This window comes from Leptinotarsa decemlineata, unplaced genomic scaffold (assembly GCF_025532065.1).
Source record: "Leptinotarsa decemlineata unplaced genomic scaffold, Ldec_3_MD MMD2_P_RNA_scaffold_6, whole genome shotgun sequence".
NCBI lineage: Eukaryota > Metazoa > Arthropoda > Insecta > Coleoptera > Chrysomelidae > Leptinotarsa > Leptinotarsa decemlineata.
The window spans coordinates 16,015,948-16,043,361 of NW_027412533.1; the positions used below are offsets into that span (position 1 = coordinate 16,015,948).

Sequence of the window (27,414 nt, forward strand, 5' to 3'; positions counted from 1 at the left end):
GTGATTTCCATTATATCATTCATTTCAACTCTAAAAAACATTTATCTTATCACTTTAAGAAAACCTTATTTTACTTTTTCAAACACAATCAAAAGTAAACATATATTTAGAAACCTAACCTTTTGCTACTACACACATAATTAAAAGAAATTATGTTTTTCATTGCATTACTACCTACATTTTAGATATTAATTAAACCTTCATTATAGAATGTGACAGAAATTTAAAAAAATGGTATACTAATGACGTGATCGATGACTATCTTCACCTCTTCTGTCGCGTTCCCTATCGCGATCACTCTCTCTTCGTCCAGATTCTCTTTCCCTTTCACGATACCGATCTTCATAGTACCTTGACGATTTGGCCGGCACATCACCTCCTGCATCGACTGGATCTACTGGTGATTTATTTCTTGATCTTGATACGCGAGATCTGCATTACAGAAAAAAGAAACGAATTTGCTAGACTTTTACAACTCGTGCATTGGAAAAAATATTCATAAAGAATAATGAAAAATAAATTGATTGGATGTAGCCGTTACTACGTTGTAGGAAATCATAATGAAGAAAAGAGAAATGAAACTTTCTATGTCTTTTACCACTTTTATTTGTAACTAACGTTACTGCAGTTTCGTCCTATACATATAAGTTTGAAAATGTCCGTATAGGATGAAACTGCAGTAACGTTAGTTACAAATAAAAGTGGTGAAAAACATAGAAAGTTTCATTTCTCTTTTCTTCATTCATAAAAAACATTCCATATTTTTTAAAATTATTATCAAATAATTCAATGTAATACTACTTTAAAGCGGTTTTATATTTTCAATCTGTTCATTGATCAACTATCTTCAAAACTGAATATTTTTTCAAATAGAAATTCAATCAAATCAGTTTAGTCAATCTTACACGAGAAAATTAAACCAATAACAATAAAAAAATTCAGTCCATAATTTCTCAAACAAAAATCAAAATTCGTCTGTAAACAGTATTGAGGAGAGATACATATGTATAAGAAAATGACTATTCCGAAATAGAATCTTGAAATATTTACTTCTCCCAACGACCTACACAGTAGGTTCTAGTAAATGGCTGCCGGAAAACAACTACTTCCCCGGCTAATACCACGCTGGACATTGAATTATATCCCATATTTATGTAAAATACCTCATAGAGATTATCAAGCAGCAGGACCAATTTCTTCAGACTTATTTTGATTTCTGTTAGAGTGTTGGTATAGGGGGACATATCTTATAATTTTTGAGAAATTAGTGAAAGTGAAGTCAACGATTTTAAAACATTTGCCTCTGGTAGCTGAGTAGCTAGCCCAATTCAACGACCCCCATCATAAAATACTACTCCTCGCTCCCAGAATAAAAAAAAATATTTTTGTGTGAACAACTATTTCATGATAACTTACGTCATGTCACATTATTTTTACAATCTTATAATTTCGTACTTATAATATCTAGTGGCAACTACATTATATGATTTGATATAATTTCAATTGGTTAAGAAGTGCTCAATGAAAAAAAAAATATATAATATATATAGTTTTTCATTTAAAAGTATTGCATAGGTTTAATCTTAATAAAATATGCTTTCTAAATATGCAATTATTGAATCATCTGAATAAGTAATATCCATTTTATTGATAATAAAAGAAAATAAAAATGAGAACAATTGAACGAAATTATATATTGCACAATAAGGAACTACTCAATTTTTAGCAATTGTATCAATTATATGAGAGTTCTAATATCAAACAAAACAACAATGTTTCTATTGGGCTAAATTACACTTATATGTTTACTATGATAATCTTTTATGATAAAAAGAGGCAGCTTCAGCAAACTATTTATATCCATAGTAATTAATATAAATAATTTTCACTAGTTCGGACTTCCATTGTCTATTATATAAAATGATTTGAAATCCCTGAAACAAGTAAAAAAGAATAATTAAAAAAGAATAGTTGAAAATAACAATTATATTAAGCAACAATAAACCTGAAATGAAATGATAGTAAAATAACCTACAAGTAAAAATATAATAATTGAATAAATAAAAAATTAAAGGAATGCAAAAAGAAAATAATAAAAATAAAAAAGTGTAGAGATTCCAAGTCACGTTAGTTCACGACGTTTCGATTGTTGGTATCTACAATCGTCTTCGGGTGATGACTGGACTGATTCCTCCGAGAGATGACTATTTTATAGGTCGTTGAAATACTTTCACTTTCTCTACTTTCCATTTTCCGCTTCACTGATTCCGTGAGAGATGACCGATTTGGCGGGAGTTGGTCATTTCCCGTTTGATGATGGGTTTCCATATGTTTCGTATATCTACGCTGGCCTGGCTGAATACGTTGTTGGACAACATGTATGCGGCTTCCTTAAATTTTCTCCTGAACCAATGTTCCTCTCTGTGCAAGATCTCAGCTTGGGACCACTCGATGTTGTGTTGATGGGTCCAAACATGGTCTGCTATTCCTGATTTGCTGGTTTCTCCTCGCTGTGTGTGCTTCTTGTGCTCGGCAATGCGAATATTCAATGGCCTCTTAGTTTCACCAATATAGGATTTTCCGCACTCACAGGGTATCCGGTAAATGCAATTCTTGGAATCGCAGTCCGCGTTTGGGGGCCTGGTTTTCGTGAGGCTGCTACGGATAGTGTTACCGGATCTAAAACAGGTTCTAATGTTGTACTTGGAACCAATTCTTCTTATCCTCTCCGATAATCCTCTGATGTAGGGAAGTGCAAGCACTGGTTGTGACGGCTTCTCTTCCTTGCGAGGCTCCTGCTGTCTTTTGGCCAAAATCTTTTCTACCATCGCTTTGGAGTATCCATTCCGCTGAAGATCACTTTTGATGATGTCTAGTTCCTTCTCGAGACCTTCCTTTGTATTACAAAGCCCAAAAGCACGGTCTAATAGAGTCTTGATGATTCCTCTTTTTGTCGATTGATGGTGGTTGGATTCGTGGTTCAGATACTGTCCCGTATGAGTGGGTTTTCGGTATACAGATGTTTCCCACTTAGTGTCGGTCCTCTTCACCAAAACGTCTAAGAATGGCTCAGTGAAGCGGTGAATCAGTGAATCAGTGAAGCGGAAAATGGAAAGTAGAGAAAGTGAAAGTATTTCAACGACCTATAAAATAGTCATCTCTCGGAGGAATCAGTCCAGTCATCACCCGAAGACGATTGTAGATACCAACAATCGAAACGTCGTGAACTAACGTGACTTGGAATCTCTACACTTTTTTATTTTTATTATTTTCTTTTTGCATTCCTTTAATTTTTTATTTATTCAATTATTATATTTTTACTTGTAGGTTATTTTACTATCATTTCATTTCAGGTTTATTGTTGCTTAATATAATTGTTATTTTCAACTATTCTTTTTTAATTATTCTTTTTTACTTGTTTCAGGGATTTCAAATCATTTTATATAATAGACAATGGAAGTCCGAACTAGTGAAATTCATCAAGAAACATTGTCAATCACCTTCAAACAAACGATAAATAATTTGTTTATTCTGTACTTCAAATTAATATTCAATAAATTCGTGAATAAATAATTTCGAACATATTTCATCAACTGAAAAAATAAAATAAAAAACATGTAATAAATTACAACACCAAATAATTGACGAATTTATTTGTGAATTGAAAAAAGTTAGTTCCAATCAAAAATATTTTTTGGTGTCTTATGAAAACAAATATTGAAAAAAAATTCTACATCAATATTTAATAAAAAACTAGAAGAATAGTTTGGATTTTATCTTACAATAATTATTTTAAGCTTTTATCTCAATAAAAGAGTATAAACACACGGTATTAATTCGACAATATATATCACAAAATACACCTACAATACCTGTGATTGACAAAAAATACATCTAAAATGTCGTATATTACAAAACTAGCTTGTATTCCAGATTGTTAACTTTTTGTTTAATGACAGAACAATTTCAGTCAATATTTGGTTAGGAAGGGAAATAAATATGACATCATGGAAGTAACAATTGGAATCATAAAAATTGTAAATAATGTTACATTATTCGGCTAGAAATTATTACATTTCTTCAATTTTGAGTACAGGTTTCATCAGGAAACCATTAGAATTGATAATTTCCATGTATATATTTAGACAAATATATTCACAAATAATTCAGCCTTAGATTAGTTTTGCATGTTGAAGTTCATTTAAGAATGTATTATGAAAATACATAACAAATATTTACCTAAGACATAGATAACCAATACCTAACAGTATTTCAATAAGATACAACTTTTCAAAGATTATAATATTTCAATATATATAGAATCATTTTAAAGTTTAGTTATTAACAAAGGATATCACAAAAGTATTTAAATATGCCCTTATCATGATTATTGGTGTAATAATTGGAGAATAAACCTTAAATTCAATCTATATGTATACTACATAACTGAATTTGATAGCAAATAAATTTTGAACAATATTAAACAAATACTTGTGGATAATTACAATCTTCTTACTAGTGATCTTAAAGAAAGGAGTATTTGAATGAATATGCTGTTTATTAAAAAAATTAAACAGACGGACTACTAAAAAGTAAGGTCTGTCATTTTATTAATTAAAAAATCCTATAGATTTTCTAAATTGTTTATTCTAGGAGGCAAATCAGGTTTTTCAACTTCACAATGAAAGGACTTAAATTCATTTTGAATATCCTGGGAGTTATTTATTCGTTAATGTTGGCCGTGTTTTGTGAAGTTTTATATTCCTTATGCTTTCTTATGAACGCTAAGCAGTTCAGACTTTTTAATGACTTGTCTCTGCTGGTATCAAAATTGTTCCAAGGTTTTCCTTAAAAAATATGAATAAGATACTTCTTGGGAAAGATTGGGATTCTAAGAGGCATTTGACATTTGCTCTTATATTGACCAAAATGTTGCCATATAATGGTCCAGTACCCTTTTTTGCTGCTTGTGATTCGTCTAACATCTTCATTTCTTCCAAGCCTTGGGAAAACATTGTGTACCATAGACTTATTATGTTTTTCATTTCATCTTTTCATATCAACCCCTCCAATAATCTTTTTACTGTACTTGTTTTTACAGTTTTACAGTGAAAAATAGTTCCCAAATTATAAAATGTCCAGAAGTGACTAGAAATGCACGTTTATTTTCAATACCACTTCTTATAACTCTGTAGCTTGTCCATGTTTGAACATTTTATCATTTGAAATATCTTAGCTGGTCACTAATATGCTCATAATTATTAGTCCAGATCTGTAAACAACTGTAGATTTTGAAGTTCAAAAATTTTGAGACATGCACATAGAAAGCAAATAACAACTGAAAAAATATACTCACGTTTCCTCAGGCTCTCTTTCTCTGTAATCTCTCTCTCGCTCACGCTCCGGTCTCTCCCTGCTTCTAGACCTTTCTCTTTCTCTATCTCTCTCGCTATACCTATCGGCATAGTACCTGTCTCTTTCTCTATCTCTGTCCCTATCCCTTTCACGTTCCCTGTCTCTACTTCTGTCCCTGTATCTAGATGAGGATCTCTCACGTCTAGCTCTCCTGTGTGAGCGATCTCTTGATCTTGATCTGTCCCTTCGAGCAGAGCTATAGCTCTTATCTTCGACGCCTCTCAGAGTATCTTGGAGAGAGCTGATGAGAATCTTGCAGCGGTCATCGTTTGCGACCTTTGATTGTTTGATTAGGGATATAGCCGTGACTAGAGTCTCAATAGCACTGGCATATTCACCTGCTGCTGCGTCAGATACTGCCCTTCCTATTGCAGAAGAAGACACAGTTCTGTTTCGGGACATAATATCCTCGAATTCTTGTTCGCTCAAGGCGGGCATGTCAGAACGATGGTCTGGTGGAGGACCTCCATATGGTGGTTGCTGCATTGGGGCGGGTGGGCCGTATCCGTGCGGAGGACCGTGAGGCGCCACGCTGGCGGGGCCCATAGGAGGGCCGTGCGGTGGACCGTGGGGCGGTCCGTGTGGGACACCCTGAGGTGGTCCTTGTGGTGGCATGACTGCAATATGGATTTGTTGGTCTTATTTTCAATTTACATTTCATTAGTACATTTGAGTACTGACCGTCAATATTTCCGAATTGAAGAATGTTCATTATTACAAGATATGGCATTGCAATATAAAAAGTACATACGATTCGAGAAAAATTTTTACTCAAGATGCCAATAAGCATATTTCTACTCTCTGTGCAAAGAACTTTTGAATATATGTATGTTCTTTGGTATCCCAAAAATGACTTTTTTATACAGGAAAAAATTCAATATTGGTTGGAAAAATGTTATTCTTTAAGAAAGCAAGGTTTGGATTAATAATTCTCAATCTTTATGCAAAAAATGTGGGAAACTTCCAAAGAAAGAAAGCTAAAACATTTCTTTCTCAAAAACGGATCTCTCCAAAAAATAAACTCCTTTGAATTTTCACAAGATTCTTATAGCTGGGACTAAATCAAACAAGCACACGAACGTCATTAAGTACCGTGGTGACATGAGTGGATTCAACTCATTCTTGACATAAAGTCATAATGTTATAAATGAATTGAGTGCTTCATCTTGTAATGTCATTTAAATTGGTGAAGAGGCAATAAAACAAGTTTCTTATTGCGAATCATCAATGTCCACCATTGAAATTTTATCTCTTCCATATATTATATTATGTATAATTCAATGTTCATACAAAAGTACTTCTTTTTTGTAATTTGATGTTTTTATGAAAGTAGTTGTTTTGGGAGGGTTCTTTCTTCCAGATTGTATCTGAAAGTAACTTCTATGCATGATCTACACATGGTCGTAAAGAGTTTATTTTAAAATCAATTGCTTTCTTTGTTCCTTTGGAAGTTTCCCACATTTTTATGTATAAAGATGGAGAAGTAGAAAGCAACTGTTCATTTCACAAAGACCAAATCTCCTAAAAATATACCCATTGCAATTTGAATTATTATTCTTATCATAGGAAAAACATTACTTCATGTTGAATCTGATGACTGCGAAAATATTTCAGAAAAGACATTTCAAATGAATAAACCCATCGAAATGACTTTCAAGTGAGTCCACATGATGTCTTCACCATTAAACTAATGAAAAGATTAAAATTAGGAATTTTGAAACTTACTTGACTCTTAGTTTTACAAGATATGTTCAACATACATTGACATAGTGACATAGAAAAAAATCAATTGAAAACCAAGGAAGTAAAAAAAATAATGTATTCCTGTAGTAATCATGCAAAAAATGTTGACAGAATTTCATGTATTGAAATATGTATTTTAAAATTCATCAAATGTAAGTTATTATTAGTTAGATTTTTTTTATAAATAATATAATTGACGTTATCTTATACCACCTGTTTTCTTTTTTTCTAAATTTCATAAATAGTAGACTAATACACTATTTTTCCTATTAGCGTTTTTGCCTAAGGATTTTTATGCATTTAAAAGGATTATCATCTCCTTGGAATACATAAAAAAAACCAAAATTTTTCTCAAATCGTACCACTGCTGTTCCATAAATTTTCCTATCGAGTATTTTCAATTGCAGGTTTGATTGTGGTTATTGAAATGATTATTTACACATACAAAAATATGATCTATAAATACATATTCTTGATACAATTTTTCATAGCAAATGAAAATATTCAATACTTTTGAGGGTTTTTAGGGGGCCTTATAAAATAGCATATAAACATATTACAATTTTTATTATGTATCAAAATATAAAAGTTCAAAGTTCATTTGCTGGAAGGATATTTTGTACTCCTTATAAACAACAAATAAGTAAAATAAAATTTTCATGTTATGTGATGGAATTGGCTGATACTTGATTAAAATTAATAACTTATTCAAGTGACACTTTATTGCGAGATTTTCACTGAAATGTTTACAAACTGCAACATGTATTTCACTATACAATAGCTTCCTCAAGTGTTTTCATACGTATGAGGCTTTGTAAACTCTCCAGTGAAAATCCCATAATAAAGTGTTACTTGAATATTTTCATCTATATTTCAACATAAAAGAAAACATTGACATGAAAAACCATTATCATCTATCATTCTTAGAATTTTCAAATGTTCATAAAAATAACTTCATAAAATTGTTGAAGTTGGATAACTTCACTTGGCACTATGAAGCGTACCCAGATTATTACGATAATTTGAAATATCTTCAAGGAAGCATCTAATTGTTATGAAATTTCAGTTTTATTTTCAAAAGGTATGAATATTTAACAATTTGTCTTGTGACAGATCTGACTTTTTTTTAGCTATTTTTCATTTTTTTACTCTAATTTCAGTATCAAATTTGGAATTTATAGAATTATTTTTCGAGAATTGTTATAAGGCCGCCCCGTCATATTAACAACATAGTTTCCTGCCACCCAATATGAATCTTCAAAATATCTGAAGTTACTCAATTGTCTACTAAACCTTCTTTTCTATTTCATCAATTATACAATTTTCATAGAAAAGACAAAATATTGATCAAAAAAATCAATCTCTCCTGAATTTACACTTAAAGCAGAAAGGGAGTGATACATAGAAAATCACCTTTTTTGTGTACATTAGTGTATAAACAATTCAAAAGCTATACAAAATAAATGATAACAAGTGTTTTCACCTTCAGCTTTGAGTTCAGTCTGATGAGAGTAAACAAGATCAATCCTGTTTCATATATCTTTGTGTAGAATTTGCTATGATTGATATTTGTTTTAGTTTCCATAATGAAAGTTTTGTTTGGTGTATAAACAGAAAAAGAGAATATGTGTGATTTAATAGGGAAAATTTGCATAAAAAACTGTGATTGATCTATATATAGACTTCTTTAGAGACTTTTCATTAACACTTGTTGATTTTTTCTTTCTTTTTTTGGCAGTTTCCAATTTTTTATATACTAAAGTAGCGAACCAAAAATGGTATTTTGTAAACAATATTTTTTTTTACAAAATAATTATAAAATTGTATATATATTCATTCTTTTAGTTTTTGAAGATTACATGTGGCTGACAGGACTTTGTAATCACTAGGTATGAGATTTTTTGAGTTTTTAATCCTACAAGAGGAAAAAAAATGTATACTCAAAAAATGACACATCGTTGGAAATACATAACTAAAACAAAAAATATGTACACAAAATGAATACATATGAAAAAAAAAAATTAAATAAAAATCAAATACTCATAGGTTGCAGTGAGGAACAGCATAAGAAAATATTCAAATGCAGTGAAAATTTGTCAAACACCGAGATCAAAATTCACAGGTTGTAATTTTGCAAAAGAATGAACTGAAGATTTCGGAAATTTCATTTACATTTGAAATATTTTATATACACACATTCCTTAGACTAGAAAATAAAATATTAATTTTTTATATGGCATTAATTGAGAATTATCAGATATCAACAAAAATCAATTATGTAACTTTTTTTTGTTCAAGAACTTTTGAATTACACATATTGAACAAAGTAGTTGATAAAAAAATGTATCTGAATATCACAGACAATGTAGCAAAAAGAGACGACTATCGAAAAAGTTTTTCAACCACAGAAAACATAGAAAAGACACCTGAAAATTTGAAGTGGTCAATAAATAATATTAAAAATTATAGGCATATTTTAATATCCTTTCCTCCATATATAGCACTCAAAAAAATAGTCTTCGAAATCTCCACAATGGCAAAATGTTCGAATTCTATTACAAAGTCCAACAACATATGGCTAGAATACATTTCACTTGGTAGAATAGAATACTACTACGTTTTACTGGTTCATTTCATAATAACTGATTATCTGGATTCACTATTTATTATCACCCTAAAATAGTCTGAATAAACTGAAAGTATACCGTCTGAAAAAACTTCCTTTTTCATTTGAATATCTTTTTTCAATGGTTTTTAACAGAAATAAGTTCAAAAAGATTACATGATTAAAAAAATGTTTCAATTTCGTAAAAAAAAACATTCCACTTCAAGAAAAATGTTCCAAGTACAACATAGAAAAAACAACAATTTGTGATTAGCAGGTTCTGAATGAAAGCTAAAAAATTAATTAATCAAGACTTTATTCAACACTGTTATGGTAGTAACAGTTTTTGTTAATTAATAAACACATGTGATGTAAGTTTTAAAGTCAAAAAATATATTTCTCAATCTATATCACTCATTTGGCATATTTTTTGGTATTCTGCAAATAATAACTAGACACTAAATTTGAAAACAAAACTTCAAAATCATATTTTATTGAATATTTTGGGGTACAGCAATATAAAATTTGTTGAATAATATTCAAAAACCACACTTTAAATACACTAGATGTATATAAATGACAAATAAAATGAATTACTGTTCAACCTACTCTGTATAGTGATAATCACAACTATTTCACCGAGAGCACTCTGGCAATGGTTCCAGAAACTAATCCATAAAATCTAAACTGTCACTTTCTTATTGAATTTTAAGGGGTAATTTGAATCCTGAAACAATGTTTATCAAATTGGACTCAGAATTAGGATTAGTTGTAAAAAAGAAGTTATTTAGGTACTACTGAAACCTATTAGTTAAGGTTTCAAAAAAACTAGGATTTTTTCAAAAAGACATGATACAATACTGAATCTATAGTAACTCACATAGAAGGGGTTAGAAATTCAAGGGTATATTATAGTTCATTGAGGCTAATATTTTCAACAATAAAATAATTCCATTTCACTTTCTATTTGACCAGAAATGGACCTAAGTTGATAACTTGTAAATAAACCGTTTATATTTTTCTATAAATTCTAATCTATAAACTGAAAATTCCCATTTCAAATACATAACACAAGTGTACAGAGTCCCTAATGAAAACTTCTAAAATTGGTGTTTTTGTGTGGAAAATAAATGTTTACTTCAGCTCTTTCAAAGACCCCAATAAGTGGTATTCTTTATAATGTTCAGTCAACTCTAATTGCAAAAAAAAGGTTGGAAATATTGAGTTTTTTTGTTTAAAACAACATATTAAAATTGTAAAGCTATTCTATTCATTGTAAATTAATAACTACTTATCAAACAATGTTCGTATTTTGATTTTCTTTATCCTTTTTTTTGTCAAAAAATATACTATGCTGAAGCTTTCTGAAATGAAAATATCAAGTCTCAATCAAATGTCCTAAATCATACCCCAACCTGAATATTAAATTTCTAACCTTAACCAAGTGGTGTGATGGAATCGGCCGATACTTGATGAAAATCTTAACGTATTCAAGAAACACTTTGTGAGATTTTCACTAGTTTTTCAAAAACGCAACACGTGTTTCGGTAAACAATAGTTTATTCAGGCGTGTCTTTACTAACTAATTAACTAACTAATTTAGTTGTGTGTTGGGTTCTTGTAAAACTATCAAGTGAAAATTTCACAATAAAGTGTTTGTGAATAATTTAATCCCACGTGGATATTTCTAGACTATCAATGTTACTTATTTAGATCTTCAGATTTTACATTTTCAATCCTATAACTTTTATTTCCAGCTTATCTTTCATCAGTTGATCCGAACATTCTATACTTACTTGTAGGTAGATTGAAAGTTCATCAAAACAGACATTGTTTCAGAATTGAAAATTTCGATGGCTAGTCCATACAATAAGAATGTCATTTAAATATATTTTTATTTGTTTGTACCGCCAATAAAATTGGTATTGAACATTTAACTTCCGTCTAAACTTTGTTTCAATAAGGCTACATCGGAGAGCTTAGATGAACTGGACTTCATCTCATTTTAATTTCATAAAGCATTTTTGGAATCACAAAAATTAATCTATCAAATGTATATTTTCTTTGTTTGAACTACACAAGTACCAGAATGACAAAGCAAAAAAATAAATAAAAAAACCCTACTATTCAAGTTCACCATTTCATCAAAATGATGAATTGATGACTTAATCCAAAATATTTTTGACACAGGTTCACTTTGTTATCCAGGCTGTTATAGTTATATATATACTTAAATTAAAACTCACAGCCATATAATATGATATATCACAGTTTCTATTATTTAATAAAAATAAATAAATTTCATGTTTCAAAAATCAAATCATTATCTGATAAAAAATACCATTAGAAAAGTCAAAGTTTTTTCAAATTGTAAGAATAATGCATGCACTTAAAGGGACTTTTCATATAGTTCATAACATCTGCAAGTAATCTATAGATATTAGGGAATATGCAATACTTCATGAAAATTGCTTCATTATATATTCGCTGAATGAAAATTCTTGATTCAAAAACATTTCAAATATAAGAAATTTTCGTCAAAATATAACTTTGACCATTCTAAGAGGGCTTATCATTAATTTCATTTGTTTATTTACTCTTCAAATGAAAATTGAATGTCTTTCAGTCTTATGATTTATATTTACACAAATCACAATTTATGGTTATGTCCAAGGTTGATTACTCAATTTCTATTCAGTGTGTGTCAGTTCATGCAAAGCATCTTTGTAGTTCTTTTGAATTTTGGACTTTGCAAAAATTGATAATTCAAACATAACTATGGTAAAGGATCAAAAACATACAAAAGAGAAGAGAAGAATATCAGAGATATCCATCCAACCCCTCACGAAGTAGGAGCAGTAACAAATATTGATAATATCCGAAAAAGCAACCCTATGAAGATATTAACGTAACTAATTGATTTGATGCAAGTGCCAATGAAACTCAAGAAAATCCTACCAAAAGTAACCTCTCCGTTGAAATACTGTTCAACGATTTCGTATGTGATAATAATGCTTTCAAAAGAATACAAAATTAATCTTTAAAATTTTCTGCTTATAAAATGGATTCATTTATTGAGATCCTTAATATGAATATATTGTGAAAAAGGAGAAAAAACTGAAGCTACTGAATGGTTAGATTGTTCCTTCTGAAATCCTAGAAAATGTTCATTTCTATGTTCCAAAAAGAATTTTAAGGTGTACAATATTGTTTCACATAACATTCCTTACTATAAACTATAGCTTACATGACCCTATTGATCAGACACTTCAGTTATAATTGACCTATACCTGAACAAATTCAAAAATAGTCAAATAAACAAGTATGCATTAAATGGTAAATTTATTTTAGCCTTATTTTCAACTACATGGTATATTATAATTATTACTATATGTATTTGACCATGAGTTAATGTAATGTTCTATATTACTTTAAGATATGTCAATTCAAATTTTTGTAAATGGGGCTGATCCCAAAAAGGAATGTATAGGGTCTTCCAACGAGGACTTCTGAATTTTGACAATTGATAACGGCCATCTTGTTGAAGCTACATCTGTCAAATTAATTTTCATTTATTCAGTCCAAATCACCATGGACGAATACAGCATTCAACAACACATGCAAATTATAAAAATTATTTAATCAAAATGGGTGTTCTGTTCGGGCAACGTACCGCGCGCCATAATCGTCCTACTGGGAGAACTATTCGCAATGTTATCATAAATTTGAGTCCACTAGTTCAGTAAATGATCAACCAACACCCGTAAGTCGACGAAATGCAAGATCTGATTTCGCCTTTCACAGACCACAACTTGATGAATTTTGCGTCATGACTTGAAGTGACTGAAGGTAAACGACCATAGGCAACGAAATGTTTTCTCTGAATGGGCTCTGGAGCAGTTCGCAACTGACCCTAATTTTCATTGAAAAATCATCTTCCTCGATGAAGTCCATTTCTGGATGAATCGGCCTCATGGGCATGGTCGTTAGACTTTTTCTTGTGGGGTTTTCTCAAGTCGCAGGTGTATGCGAATAAGCCACTAACCACAGCAGTCCTCAAAGCTAACATAACCCGTACCATCAGTCAATTCAGTATGAATTATGCGTCAGAGTTATGGAAAATCGCTCCACCCAGGGAAGCCAGATATTTGAACGATGTTATATTCCACACAAAATGGCATCAATAGCTCTTTCAAAGAATCAAAAATGCCGATGATATCTCACACACACACTTTGTTTTATTTAAAATTAAAGATAGGAAGCGCTAAATGAAAGCGCTTAATAAATAAATAGTGATTCATATTATAGTTCGTTTTTCAAATACATACAGTAATAATTACTAACTATAAGTAATTCTAATGGGGTGCTTACTTTTTAGAGGGCAATAAATATTCGAAAAAAACTAAAAAAAAAATAAAATATATTTCATTTATTGCTTGAACTGGCACACACTGAAATTTGCTGTTTAGTTAATGAAATCAAACTTTCTATAAGTAACTGAAAGTAATTTCCTCTTAACTTTAGAATGGGACAAGATATCAAGATGGAACAAAGTTAAGGTAACATAAAAAGACATTAATACTGAGGTGTCATTAAGGAAAATGGGTTCTTGTGATAACTCGTTTGGTAGATCTTTTTTAATCTACCCTTCACTATTTACATTTCAAAATTATATCAGCCGTTCCAAAAATATTGTCAGTTTTATAATATTTTTAAGAATCTGCAAACAAACACTACAGTTTATCACAATAAATATTCAAAATATTCACCATCCCCTTTCCGACAATAACAAATTCATTCTTACATTATGGAATGTTTCTGGGATAATTTCATTGCAAGTATCTCTTATTCTATCCATGAGTTCTGGAAAGGAATACAATTGTGTAAAATACACATTAGATATCTCTAATACCCACAAAAAACTCTTATCAGGTGATCTAGTGGGCCATTTCAAAGGAGCACGTCTGCCTATCCAATGGTCCTGATAAATGTCATCTAGTCACTTTCAAACCAGTCAGTCATCTTGCTGAAACAACATTAGTTGGAACATCATTTGGATTCATCAATTATCTAAAGCGGTGGAGGCAGACATTTTCTATCAGAATGGTCTGCTAGTTCTCCTGATATGACGCCTTTAGATTTAGGGATTACATAAAGTCTAAACTATTCATTACATAACTGCAGTCTATTCCATAATTTGTTGATATAAAAGAGGTGTTAGCAATTAGATTACCCCAGAAATATTTTATAATGGATACAGAATCGGAGAATTAAATAACCTATCAAACAACAAATCACAATACTTCCTTTCCATTAAGAAAAGATGATAGTGCCCTCTTGGCCACACTATTGTTCTTTTCAATAACACTTTCGAGCCTCACGTACCCACCTGTGATCAGTTCTGTTTCATTTGCAGGGACCATCTGCCTATTCGTTGTATTATTTGAGATGAAACACATAGTTTTTTTTCTTGCTAAATATTGTATTTTTCATTAGTTTAACACTGGTGGTCATATAGCCCCAAAATGTAAAATTACATGTTGCGTCCGCATGATCACCATTAAGAGCAGTATACATATTTTTCTTTTGGTTTTGGTGATAGATTTTTTCTAGATTTCAATAAAAAAATACCAAATTAAAAAGCCATCAACATGTTGAAGAACCTGTTCAAGAACTTGAAAACATGTTCAATTAGGACATATTAGTGTTACATAGATAACATACTGGCTTTTATTAAATCAGAAAATAATGAGATTTTTCATAACAGTGCCTAGGCCAGAAAAAAGCCAATAAAAGTAAATACAATATATGAATCATAAAACATGCCTACATGGTTGACTTGCTTTGAAAAACATGTTAAATTGTAGCTTGAGTGATATAATTGTGTGTTAGCTTAAGTGTTATGTGTTATCATAACACAGAATAATGAAAAATAATTAAATATTTTTCATTTGATGTAATTTTTTTACGTTAAGTTGTTCTAAACAGCGAACAATTTTAGTAGCAAAAAATACAATTGTTTTAAACGATCTCACGACTTGAATATAAGGTGGGGAATCTTTTGCCAGGAATTGAAATGGAAATGACTATAGGTGGGCACATGGGGTCCAAAGAGTTGAAGAGTACCGAAAGTAATGCCTTTTCAACTGAAAACTTGTGCGACCTTGATATTTTGTCATGTTCAAAAGTTAAGAGGGGGGACTTCTTACTTCCGCATTGTATACTAATCACAAGTGATGCAACAAAGATTGAAAAAACACTAATCAAAGCATACCTCTTTGTTTGTGCATCGCAAAGTGTATTGGTTAATGTGAAGCCACTGTTCATTGTGAATTTTATAATGCTTATATTCAAGAATTCACACATGTTCATCCATTCATACAATATTAATATAAAAAACATTGGAGAGTGTTAATGAAGAATATATCTTAACAAATATTTAATCCCCTTTTACCCTCATACAACTAAAGAGTAAAACATACACCAGTATAAACTCAGGTAGAACTGAAAATTAACTGTCAAGTATTTAAAAATATTACTTCCAGCTATTACTTCAAAGGGGATTATCATTTTCACATATTCGAAATAAGACAAATTTTCATGAATTTGTTAATAAAAAAATACTTTTACATCACAGATTTACTTCAGTTAAGCATTTGTGATTTGTTGGACGAAATATTATGGGTCCAAGAATATTAGATCATACTTTAATATGAAAATTGCTAATAATAATTTTGTTTTCACCCTTGTCAACAAGATGTATTTTTTATGACATTAAACGTATATATCTCTCTCTCCCTCTCTCTTAACTCATGATAATGAGAGAACCAGCCAGTCTGTAATTATTTTGATTTGTCATCGCAGGTGCAAACGTATGTATGAATACAGACAGCTGATAATAATTCACACATTCTTTGTTCTAATAATTGTGATTACAGAACTGTAAAGATAGTCACTATGATACAGGTCAATTTATTGAACTAACTTTTCCTTATTTCCCTATTTCCTTATCATCAACTGATTACAATTTCAGTAAGGATTAGATGGTAGTCAGTCATCAAGACACTTTTAGTGTCTATGTTTCCCCATCGTTTCTGGGGTCTTAATATTCTGTAATCTGATTTATATAGTGATACAAGGTAGTTTGCTTTGAACTCTAGACTAGGCACTTTGTTTATGCTTTTCGAAACAGTGCATTACTACATGAGGATACGCCATTCAGGAAGTTATTGTTTACCGTCTCTATTCGCCGAGATATTTATTTAGACCATTAACAAGTCATATAGATACTAATTGTCTAATGGACAGAAGTGAAGCCTTTCAACTATTATTTACAAATCAGTTTTTGTTTGAGTTTGCTTTCGTTTCAGATGGTTTCTTCAACAGAAAATTATTTCCCATTGCATGAATTTATATTGGATTAATTGCATTCTCATTTCACATTTTTTTCATTTTTCAACTGTCATGATTTTTAATCACTTGAATTTTATAGTGAACCAACAATTACTTATATTAAAAATCACATTTACTGGAAACTGCAAGTATTCATGAATTTTTTCTCATATCTCAAATCAACCAAGTACGGATTAAGATTCAAAAAGATTGTTTAAAAGGTTGGTTGATCCAGTCACTTTGGGCCCAACACCCTAACCTCAGTGGCAATGTAGAAATTTTATTCTAATTTTTTTCGTCCTTCGAAGAAATAATTTATAAAACGAATAGAAATTTAGGGAGCTGTAGATAATTGTAATCTGAATATTTAGAAACGCACAACATGACAGGTGTCATAATAAAAATAACGAATGAGACATTTTCAAATTCAGATTTGAGAAAAGTGCCCTCTAATAAAAGATTTTTCACTTTGCTGCGGAAGTTTTCAGACTCTCTCTGAATATTCCGAATAGGAAGTTGAAACGATACCTAAGGAAAATGCTTGTTTTGACATTTCACCTATCCATAAAAAACAAAGTTATCTACAAACAAAGTCAGTTACACAAAAACACTCTCTATCTCTCTAAATCCCACTCAATCATAATACAACTTCTTTTGAATTTCTTTTCTAAGCACCAGTCCTACACGTTTAACAATAATAGAAAATTGTACAATACCGGCCCAGGTCCAGGCAGGTGTTGTATCGGTGGTGGCGGGCCTCCTCCCTGTTGGAAGAATGCAGGATTGACATGTGGTGCTGGACCTTGAGGAGGTCCTTGAGGAGGACCTCCAGGGGGACCCATGGTGGCGGGCCTCTAGGACCCATGTTAGGACCCTGCATGTGAGGTGGACCCTGTGGATAGCCTTGCTGCATTGGAGGTCTGTTCCAGTCTGGTCGCATAGGAGGTGGGCCCTGAGCAGGCATGCCTCGTGGTGGACCCTGTTGGGGTGGTCCTTGGAATTGCTGAAAATAATTTCACTCAATTATTAAAGACCACACCCAGAAAATTTCTGTGTACAGAACGTATGCATTTACAAAAGATGTTCAAGCTTACTAATACTTAAATGCTAATATATAACTAATACATTTAAGCCCACAATGCTGGAATATCCAGAACTGTTCTATAACAAAAAAGATGATGGTAAGGTATATGTGGCAAATGGAGTGAACACTCTGAAAAAAATCATAACACGCCATATATTCAGCCATGTTTTTTTACACAAAATTATTTTGAAAAAATAAATAACTTCAAGCAAAAAATCATATTTGAAAACATAAACTTGATTGATTTTTATAAAAAAAATTTGAGGTCTAAGAGATCTAAAAATTGGCAACACTCTTCTGTTATAAAAGTGTTGAATACTAGGCAATTTGACTTGTCAAGAAACACTGACAAACTGTCCATCAAAAAACGCTGTAAACCAGCTGAGCTGATCAGTGTTACATGGAATGTATTGATAAAACTAAATTCGTAATCCTAAATCCAAATCGCATTGACTGAGGAAGACACTGTGTATGAAACAAGTCTCTGGTAAAGTTACTAGTGTGAAAATTATTTTATATTATCATGGATAGATCCTAAATAATCAATCATCAGATACATCTTACCATTGGAGGTCTTGGTGGTCCCTGTGGGCCAGGCGGAGGTCCAATAGGTCTCATTCCCATATTAGGCCCAGGTCCATTAGGCCTTGGTCCGTTCCACTGGGGATGATTACCCTGGAATCTCGGTGGCTGCTGATTCTGTTTGGGGGTCCATTAAAACCTGGAGGTCCTTGCATTCGTGGTCCACCTTGCATACCTGGAGGCATAGGTCGCATAGACGCATTCATAGGCATCCTACCACCGTAATTTTGCATTGGACCTGAATGAACATTACTATTAGGATGGCTAGGATGAGGGGGACGAGAATTGGAATTATTAGTAGGATTAGGTCGAGTTTTAGACTGACTTTCAAAGTTACTCAGGGCTTGTTTGGTGGGAGGGGTGACAACAGGATTTTGTCCATTTATTTCTTTCTTCGGTAGGAGTTCCAGGCATAGTCTCATGCTTGCTTCAGAGCCTAATGATACAACACAAAATCCTTTTGATTGACCATTTGCTCTGTGTTCAAAAAATTTAACCTCATGGAAGTCCTTCACTCCAATGTCCTGTACAGCATTTGCTATATCCTGGTCAGTGGTCCACTAAAAAAAAATCAATACTGAAAATTTGAGAAAATAAAACAACTCAAGATAAAGTTTCCAACGTGGAAAGAAATAAATTTAAATAATACAAACTGAATATCGGCAATTTTGTCATCCAGTATCTCTTTCTATCAGCTGATTACCTACATGATGAAAGTAACTTCTATGCATGACCTATACATCTTTGTTGAGAGTTTATTTTTATATTATTTGCTTTTTCTTTCTTTGGAAGTTTTCCAGAATGAATATCAATTTGCTCATTATTAATTGATCCACATTCCATTAAATTTTTTTAGTTTTTTGCATTATTTGAGAAGTGAAGTTTTTTATAAAAATAACAGAAAAAATTTATAGCAGGTCAAAAATTAAGATAATAAAAAAAGTTCTAATAGGTGCAAAAATATTAGTTAACCAATTAAAACAACAGGCGTTTAAAAAATATGTTTAATGATCACATTGCCATTAAGTTATTTTTAAATTATGATATAAATTTCATAGATGATTTTCAATGATAACATGTTCATTATTAAAAGAAAAAATACAAAATATCAAATATCAAGAATACAATAGATTGACAAAAAATTGAGCGACAGAGGAAATGCACAAGAGTCATGGCTTACATATTTGAGGATGTATAACTCTAAGATTGTAGATAATTTCGTTGGCCAATTGAAATCCACGATGATATGCACACACTGTGGTTACTCTTCAGTAACATTTGATCCTTTCTGGATTTGTCTCTCTCCATACCACAAAGAACCGACCAATTGAGTTTGTGGCAATGCTTGGATTCTTTTACAAGAGAAGAAACTTTGGATGGAAATGAAAAACCGACGTGTTCGAAATGCAAGGAAAGGAGAAAATGCACAAAGTCCCTATCAATCCACAAGTTTCCCTATATTTTAGTAATACATTTAAAAAGATTCTCTCTAACGGAAAGTAGAGGCAAATTGAATGATGTCATCGAATTTCCTCTAGAAGGATTGGATATGGACAATTTTGCAGCAGAAAATGTGGCTACTTGTTATAATCTATATGCACTTTTAAATCATAGCGGGACTACTAACAGAGGACATTATACAGAATACTGCAGACACCCGTATACTGGCGCGTGGCACAATACAACGATTCACACGTGTCACCAATTTCACCAAAGTCGCTTGTGAGTGGAGAAGCATACGTCCTCTTTTATGTAAAGGATGGAACAAAATCGCACCTTTAAGATAACCGAGGGAAAGTTTCTTTGTGCAATTATTATTTATTTTTGTTAATTTCTTACATAGTGAAATAGAAAAATCAAGAATTCAAAAATTGCTATTTACATCGCTGAATTGTTATTAAAAAAAAAATAATAGGTCAATATGTTTAACCTGATTTTTGAAAGAATATAAGGATAACATCACAAAAGTTATCTACTACCCTATAGAGTTTGAGATCGTCTGCAAACAACGAGTAATAGCTGTGGTATATGCTATTCGACACATCGTTTACAAAAAGAATGAATAGTATTGGGCCTATATGGTATCCTTGAGGAACACCAGACGTTACAGAAATTTGTAATGATATTGAACTAGCATATTAAACATACTGAATCCTATTCCCCAAATAGCTTTTCATCCATTGATGCCTAATGCTAGGAGCTTAGTCATGAGAAAATCATGATTTACAGTGTCGAAGTCTTTAAGAAATCAGTATAAATAGCAGAGTTGGGTCGGATACAGGAAAAAAGGATCCGAATACCGGATACTTTCAATGTATCCGGATACTTTCACGTAAAAATGTACTCGGATACTTTTACAGATACTTTTAAATTTAGTTAAAATAGTGTTTTAAATGTATACAAGTAAAAATACTAGGTATGAATATCAAAAACAAAAAGTGTTAAAAAAAGATAGGAAAAAAAAAACCAAAAAACTGTTTATATTTATTTTGTAAACAAAGAACATTTCAGTGAAAAAAAAAAATAGCTTTTACCACATTGTTCGCTAGATGTGACATTTATATCTATAATAGTACCTTTGAGTTTGAATTTGCCTTCTTCAGTACCAATACCTCAAAGTGTTCATCACTTCACCACACCACACTTCATCACAAGTGGGGTCTACTGCACATTTTTGATATATGAGGCACTCTAATAACTCATGTTTCAAGGTGGCAAAGTGCCAAAATTGTATTTCACCGTTTTCGAAGATGCCCGACAAAATACGCCTGCATAAAATGGGGCTGTTTGGTCTGGTTCTCATTCATCGAATAATTTAAAAGTATCCGAAGATCGGAAAAAGTATTCGGTATTCGGATACTTACAAATTTAGCCACGGATACGGAATACAAAATTTGAAAATATCCGAATACAGCTTTCGAATACATATAAAGTATCCGCACATTTATTCGGATACTACCCAACTCTGATAAATAGTCAACCTGTTTTTTTCCTCTGGGTTATAAAAAAAAATGTTGACAAGGCAATAAATTCATAGTGGTATATCTACCAGATATATAGCCATGTTTGTATTCATTATGTTTTTCATATCCAATGTGACTTTTTCAGTTATCAAACAGCCCAGTATTGTGGGAATTTCAGATTGCTTGCTCACTGATCAGTTGTTTTTAATTTTTTTCCTCTCTCCAGATTTTTGGATTGGAGTTAGAAAACATTGCTTCCAGGATTTCGGAAAGGTTCCCATGGATAAAGTAAGATTGTATATTATTTGTAAGGGTTTTGCTAGAATGAATATGCAGTTTTTTAGAAATCACAAAGGTTTTCCGTCAGGGCCAGCTCATAGTTTTCCTAAGGCTATCATGGAGTTGCAGTACGCAGACATAAATAAAATAAAAACTTAATTTATTTTTTAATTTACGTCTGCATCCCACAAAACAGCTCTTATATTACATGCAACTAAACTGTACTATAAAGACATTTATGATTGTCACTAATGTAACTTGATTTTCATACTCGTTGGTGACACTGGCATAAAAAATTCTGACCGATTTTCTCTCACTAATCCTTTGTAAAAGTGAATGAAAAAATGTGTATGTTGAATATGTATATCACTGCAGTGAATTTGTATTTTTTATGATTCAAAAGCATCCACAAAATGTAAAATACCCACAACTCAAATCAGTTTTACTTTCAAAAGTTTACTCTTCATTATGGTATCATATGATAATATTAGTCAAAGGGTTATTAGAATTTGTGTATTTCTCTTTTGAATAAATATTTCTGGATTTGTATCATAATGTTTTTCTGTATGTATATTTGTATTGACTCACTGAATGCCTATCTTGGTTGGTAATTTATTTCACCATGTTATGTACAGTTACTGTACTGCACGGTACTAAATACCCATTACGAATAAAACAAAATTACCTTAATGTATGCACATATACAAAGAATAAAATTCAAATGTTAATGAAGTCATGACAAATAAAAACACATATCTAAATAAAATTCATGGACATATGACGGAGAAAATGCACATAACTTAAACTATCCAGGAGTTTGCAATATCAACAATCATATTGGCAAAGCAGAATTTTTTTCATTGCACTCTTTTGAATTTCTTTGATTCTAATGATTTGATAGAGGTGAGAACATCGAAAAGACTGAAAACATTCTTATATCCTTTTACTGCCTTCTGAAGACAGCTAGTGCACGAGATAAATTTTCCCACAGCAAAATGCCATAAGAAGGGATCGAATGGAATGATGGCACACTGAACAGAGGTATTTATTTTTAATAATAATAACGGCAGAGTATTTTCTCAGAACAAAATGCCATAAGGGATCAAATGGAATAGTGGCACACTGAATAGGGGAATTTATTTTTAATAATATCTGCAGAGTATTATCTAGAGATGAAATGCCAAGTACATACATAATCTATAAAAAAAAATTGTAAAGATAAATTTTGCTGTATTACAATAAAAATTCAATTTCACTACAGGAGTTATACCTTTCTAAAAATAGACTGTCTTGAAAATATAGATGGAAGTTATTTGTTAATAGATTATTGATCTTGTTTGATGAATATGTATATTCAGACACCACATGGCTTTCCCCAATCAAATATTATTCCAGGAAAACTCATAAAGTTATAATACTTTTGATATGACTGATCTCAATGATTAGTAGAAAAGGATAAATATTCAAATTCTTGCTTCTTTACCTACTATAATAACAAGCATTATAAACACAATACTATGAAAACAGTATTGTGTTTATAAAATGGACTACTTTACTGTCACAATCCTGTGACAGGAGCCCATTTGACTATGAAAATCTCAAATTAGATTAACATATTGAAAATAAGACGGCCTTTAAGTTCTTGGGACTCATATTAGGAAAAAAAAAAGGGTTTCAAGGTCCATATTCCATTGCTGAAATGGAGATTGAAGTAGAAATGGTTTGCTGTTAGAGTTTTTTCGAATCAACTGGGTCTGCCTTTTAAGAGAAATGCATAATTATTATATCTAAATCGAATCCCATTGGTATAGTATAGCCTTCTATTGTTGCAAGCTTATGTTTAAATCCATTCAAACTCATAAAACCATTATTACAATTATATGATATTTTATGATATAAAGTTATCAGGACATTCACCTTTAAAAAAACATGATTCTCTTCTGAGAATTACTGGAGTTATGATCAAGATATTTATAATTATCTGCACAGGTAATTTTTTTCGTGCATATGCCTTAACATCCCAAAACACTAACAGATCTCATAATATTCAGAAAGGCAGAATGATAGATAATTTATTGGTGTTTTTTACCATTCCTCAGTATTTACACAAGTCAATACATACATATTAATAACATTAGCATATATCAGGCATCTATTAATATTTACATACACAATAGATGCTTACAATTCATAGAACAAGGTTTTTTATAAAAAATATTTATATCTTATACAGTACATCTGAGTTATGTTGACAAGCACATTTGAAAAAAAAGCAGTAAAATTTAAAATTGGGTATTATAAAACAATGACAAATGTCAATATGGTTAAAGAACTTATATCACAGTACAGGAATTCTTCAGTGCTGAAGGCGTTGTTATTAAAAAAATATTTTATCCTTATTTTGAATATGTAATTAGGTACAGATCTTATTTTTTGTGGTAATTTATTGTAAAGTTTCATAGCCCAAAAATTTGGTCCATTTTGACATCTTTTTAAGCGGCAGTAGTTTGTACTCAAATAATTTAATTATTCCTAGTGTTGTGGTCGTGCACATTTTCAAAACTTTAATATTAATAGATATTTTTTCATGTATATTCAATTTTTCATGATATAGAGAGAAGGAAAGGTTAGTATTTTTTAATGTAATGAATGAATTTCGACATTCATATCTGTAGTCAATATTGTTGGTGTTGGAATATTCTATGACAGTCTGTTGCATGTCCCTAGGCAAAAATACTATAAGAAATAATATTGATAATAATGATTTCTTCATTCTAAAAACATAGTATGACTTCTATCGAAAACAATTTTCCCTGACCAAATCAGAAAGACTGTCCTTTCGCTAACCAAGTTAGCATCATAAGGAGATGATTAGACAGCCTAGATTGGAAGTTTAGTAATCCTCGAAAAATACAACCTGTTACCAGTAAAAAAACAGTAGTCCTTGTTCACAAGTGAACTTCTCACTGTCCTTCAAAATAAAGGGTAATTTGAAATATTTTTTAAGAGACCAGGCAAGTGGTAATAAATATTTTTGCTTTCAAATTATAATTAATTTTTTCAATAAACAGGTTTGGGAAATGACATATCATTTTTATATGTATTATAGGCTATATGCTATTTTGGACTTTAGCAGACCACTTCCAAGATAAATATGAAGTACATATAAACATTGATGAAAAGATTTTTGCCATGTGCCCTGCTTTACTTCTGCTAATGTACCGAATTGCTTTTTAAGAGACACAAATATTGAATGCATCAGCTAGTTTTTACAGCACTTATATCATCGTATCAATACAATATCATAGGTGAGATTCGATAAGTGAGAAGTAGCCCACTCTATCAGAACAAAAGCATTTCAACTGCATAGCAGCCTGGGGGTGAATTTTTGCTATAATGACGATATTGGAATGATCATTTCCATCATGTTCATGTTATTGGATTCCTTTTCCAGTTGCTACTTTTTATTCCATCTCAATTGACAAAATCTTTGGATTAGAGTAGATTAGAGAGTAGTGGGGTAACACGATCGAATTTACTTTGTTGTCATTTTTGTCAAAATTGTTGATTTCCTCAATGTTGATATTTCTTTGGCATATGTCACTAAAATTATTCTACAAATTCCAGCTGAACACCAACAAACATCACTACCAGTACTTCGAAAAAAGGCACATGTATTTTAATTTCTCTTTTTCGGTAAATCACTGACTATCTTTACCTAGAGCTTCAACCATTCAATATAAATAGCTGTTTTTTTTATATCGATTTTGAAATGACACACCCAGTAATTTTTATGATCAGTTGCAACTTTTTATTCCAACTCGACCGAATCTTTGGAATGGAGTAGTGGATTATTTGTGGAAATGCTTCTCAAAATTGTTAATACTGTCAATATTATTCTTACTCTATCTTTGATATAAGCAATTCCGATTATTCTACCGATGCCAGTTGGACATAAAAATTAAAAAACCAACACCAGTGAATCCTCTTTTTTTTTTTTGAGCAGATCAAAACTGTTTAATATTTCTAAAAATAAACTCTTGCAAGAAATGTCTTACTTCACATCATCTACTGCATACCAAAATTTTACATAATAAATACCTTGACAGTATTATTGTGAAGTATAAACATACAGCACAGTATTAAGACATATAGCACAAAATTAATTGTTTTGGTGAAATAAAAGTTGTGAGCATATACCATTTTATACTGCTACATTTCGTCTTCTGATCAGCAAAGAAAACAGATTTTTGACTAAATATTCAAATAAGGAGTACTTACCCACGTTAAATTTCCTACATACAATTGATGTCTTCTTCCAGAACTATTTGAAGAAGCCGTAGTTTGAGGAAAATTTCCACCCGCCTCTTCGTTTGCAGCTGTAGCCGGTTGGTGGTTAGAATCCACATTATCACTACTATTTAGACCAGACGGTGCAGATATAACATCATCATACAGATCTACATTTTCTCCAGTGAAGTCGTCCTAAAACAACAATAAAAGTTAATGACTCTTTCGCCACCTAAACATGGTGTCCACAAAAATCGATAAAATGTTTTTTCTTGTTCTATAGCTAAACAATTTGCAGTATAGCTATCAAGTGAAAATTTAAGCTGTCTTACTTGTGCAAAATCTTGGTCAATATCATCTGCGTACAAATCTATATCATTTTCTGCCATTTTCAGAGACGAGACGCGGCTCGTTTTCATCATGGCTGCCCGTTTCCGCCAGAAACAGCTCTCGTTTTCTGCTTTTGCGCTGGCTTTCAATACAAAATCCAACTTTTCTCTTCTTTTTCTTTTTTCCCAACACGAATCACCAAAGCACAGTAGAAAAGACCCAGTAAAGTCAATATCCCCACTCTTTGGTATTAAATCACAAAGCGCATGATCGAATCCGAGCGGTGACAGCTGTGATGCGCCGTGAATTGCCTCGATAATAGGCAACGTTTGCATATCTAAAATTTTGCACGTAATTTACTGCTTTTGACCTATCAGATTAACCACATTTCACTTATGGTATCATGATAAAAAAAAAGTTTTGTTGTGGCTAATATTACTTCGCCAGAAATATTCCAAGTTCTGATTTATTTCATATTGTATTCTATCTCGTATACCAAAATAATTATTCAAAACGAGAACACTTTCAGTGGAAGTTGGCAATCTTGAAATTATGACGATTTCATTTGAAGTTGGATTTGAACTCAGAGTAATAATAAGACATAGAGTTGCCATGCCTATACCAATGCAATACATGCATTTTGAAGCGGGTATCGTACTATCCTTTTCTGTACAATTTATAGGCGCGGGGTGGGTGGCGGGTAATGAGGGGTTATGGAGAGTTTGTTTACT

The 27,414-nt window shown here is 31.5% G+C and overlaps 1 protein-coding gene across 1 annotated transcript; it reads right to left on the reverse strand.

The window, feature by feature from the left end:
- On the reverse strand, positions 1-26,894 carry LOC111511760 (cleavage and polyadenylation specificity factor subunit 6). The gene is given in 9 exon segments (XM_074170055.1): positions 1-432; positions 5,357-6,032; positions 15,973-15,986; positions 17,888-17,988; positions 17,991-18,158; positions 18,804-18,943; positions 18,946-19,381; positions 26,345-26,548; positions 26,686-26,894. Coding segments are annotated over 9 exon segments (2,022 nt in total). The 5' UTR covers positions 26,776-26,894; the 3' UTR covers positions 1-239.
- Between the last annotated feature and the right edge of the window lie 520 nt (positions 26,895-27,414).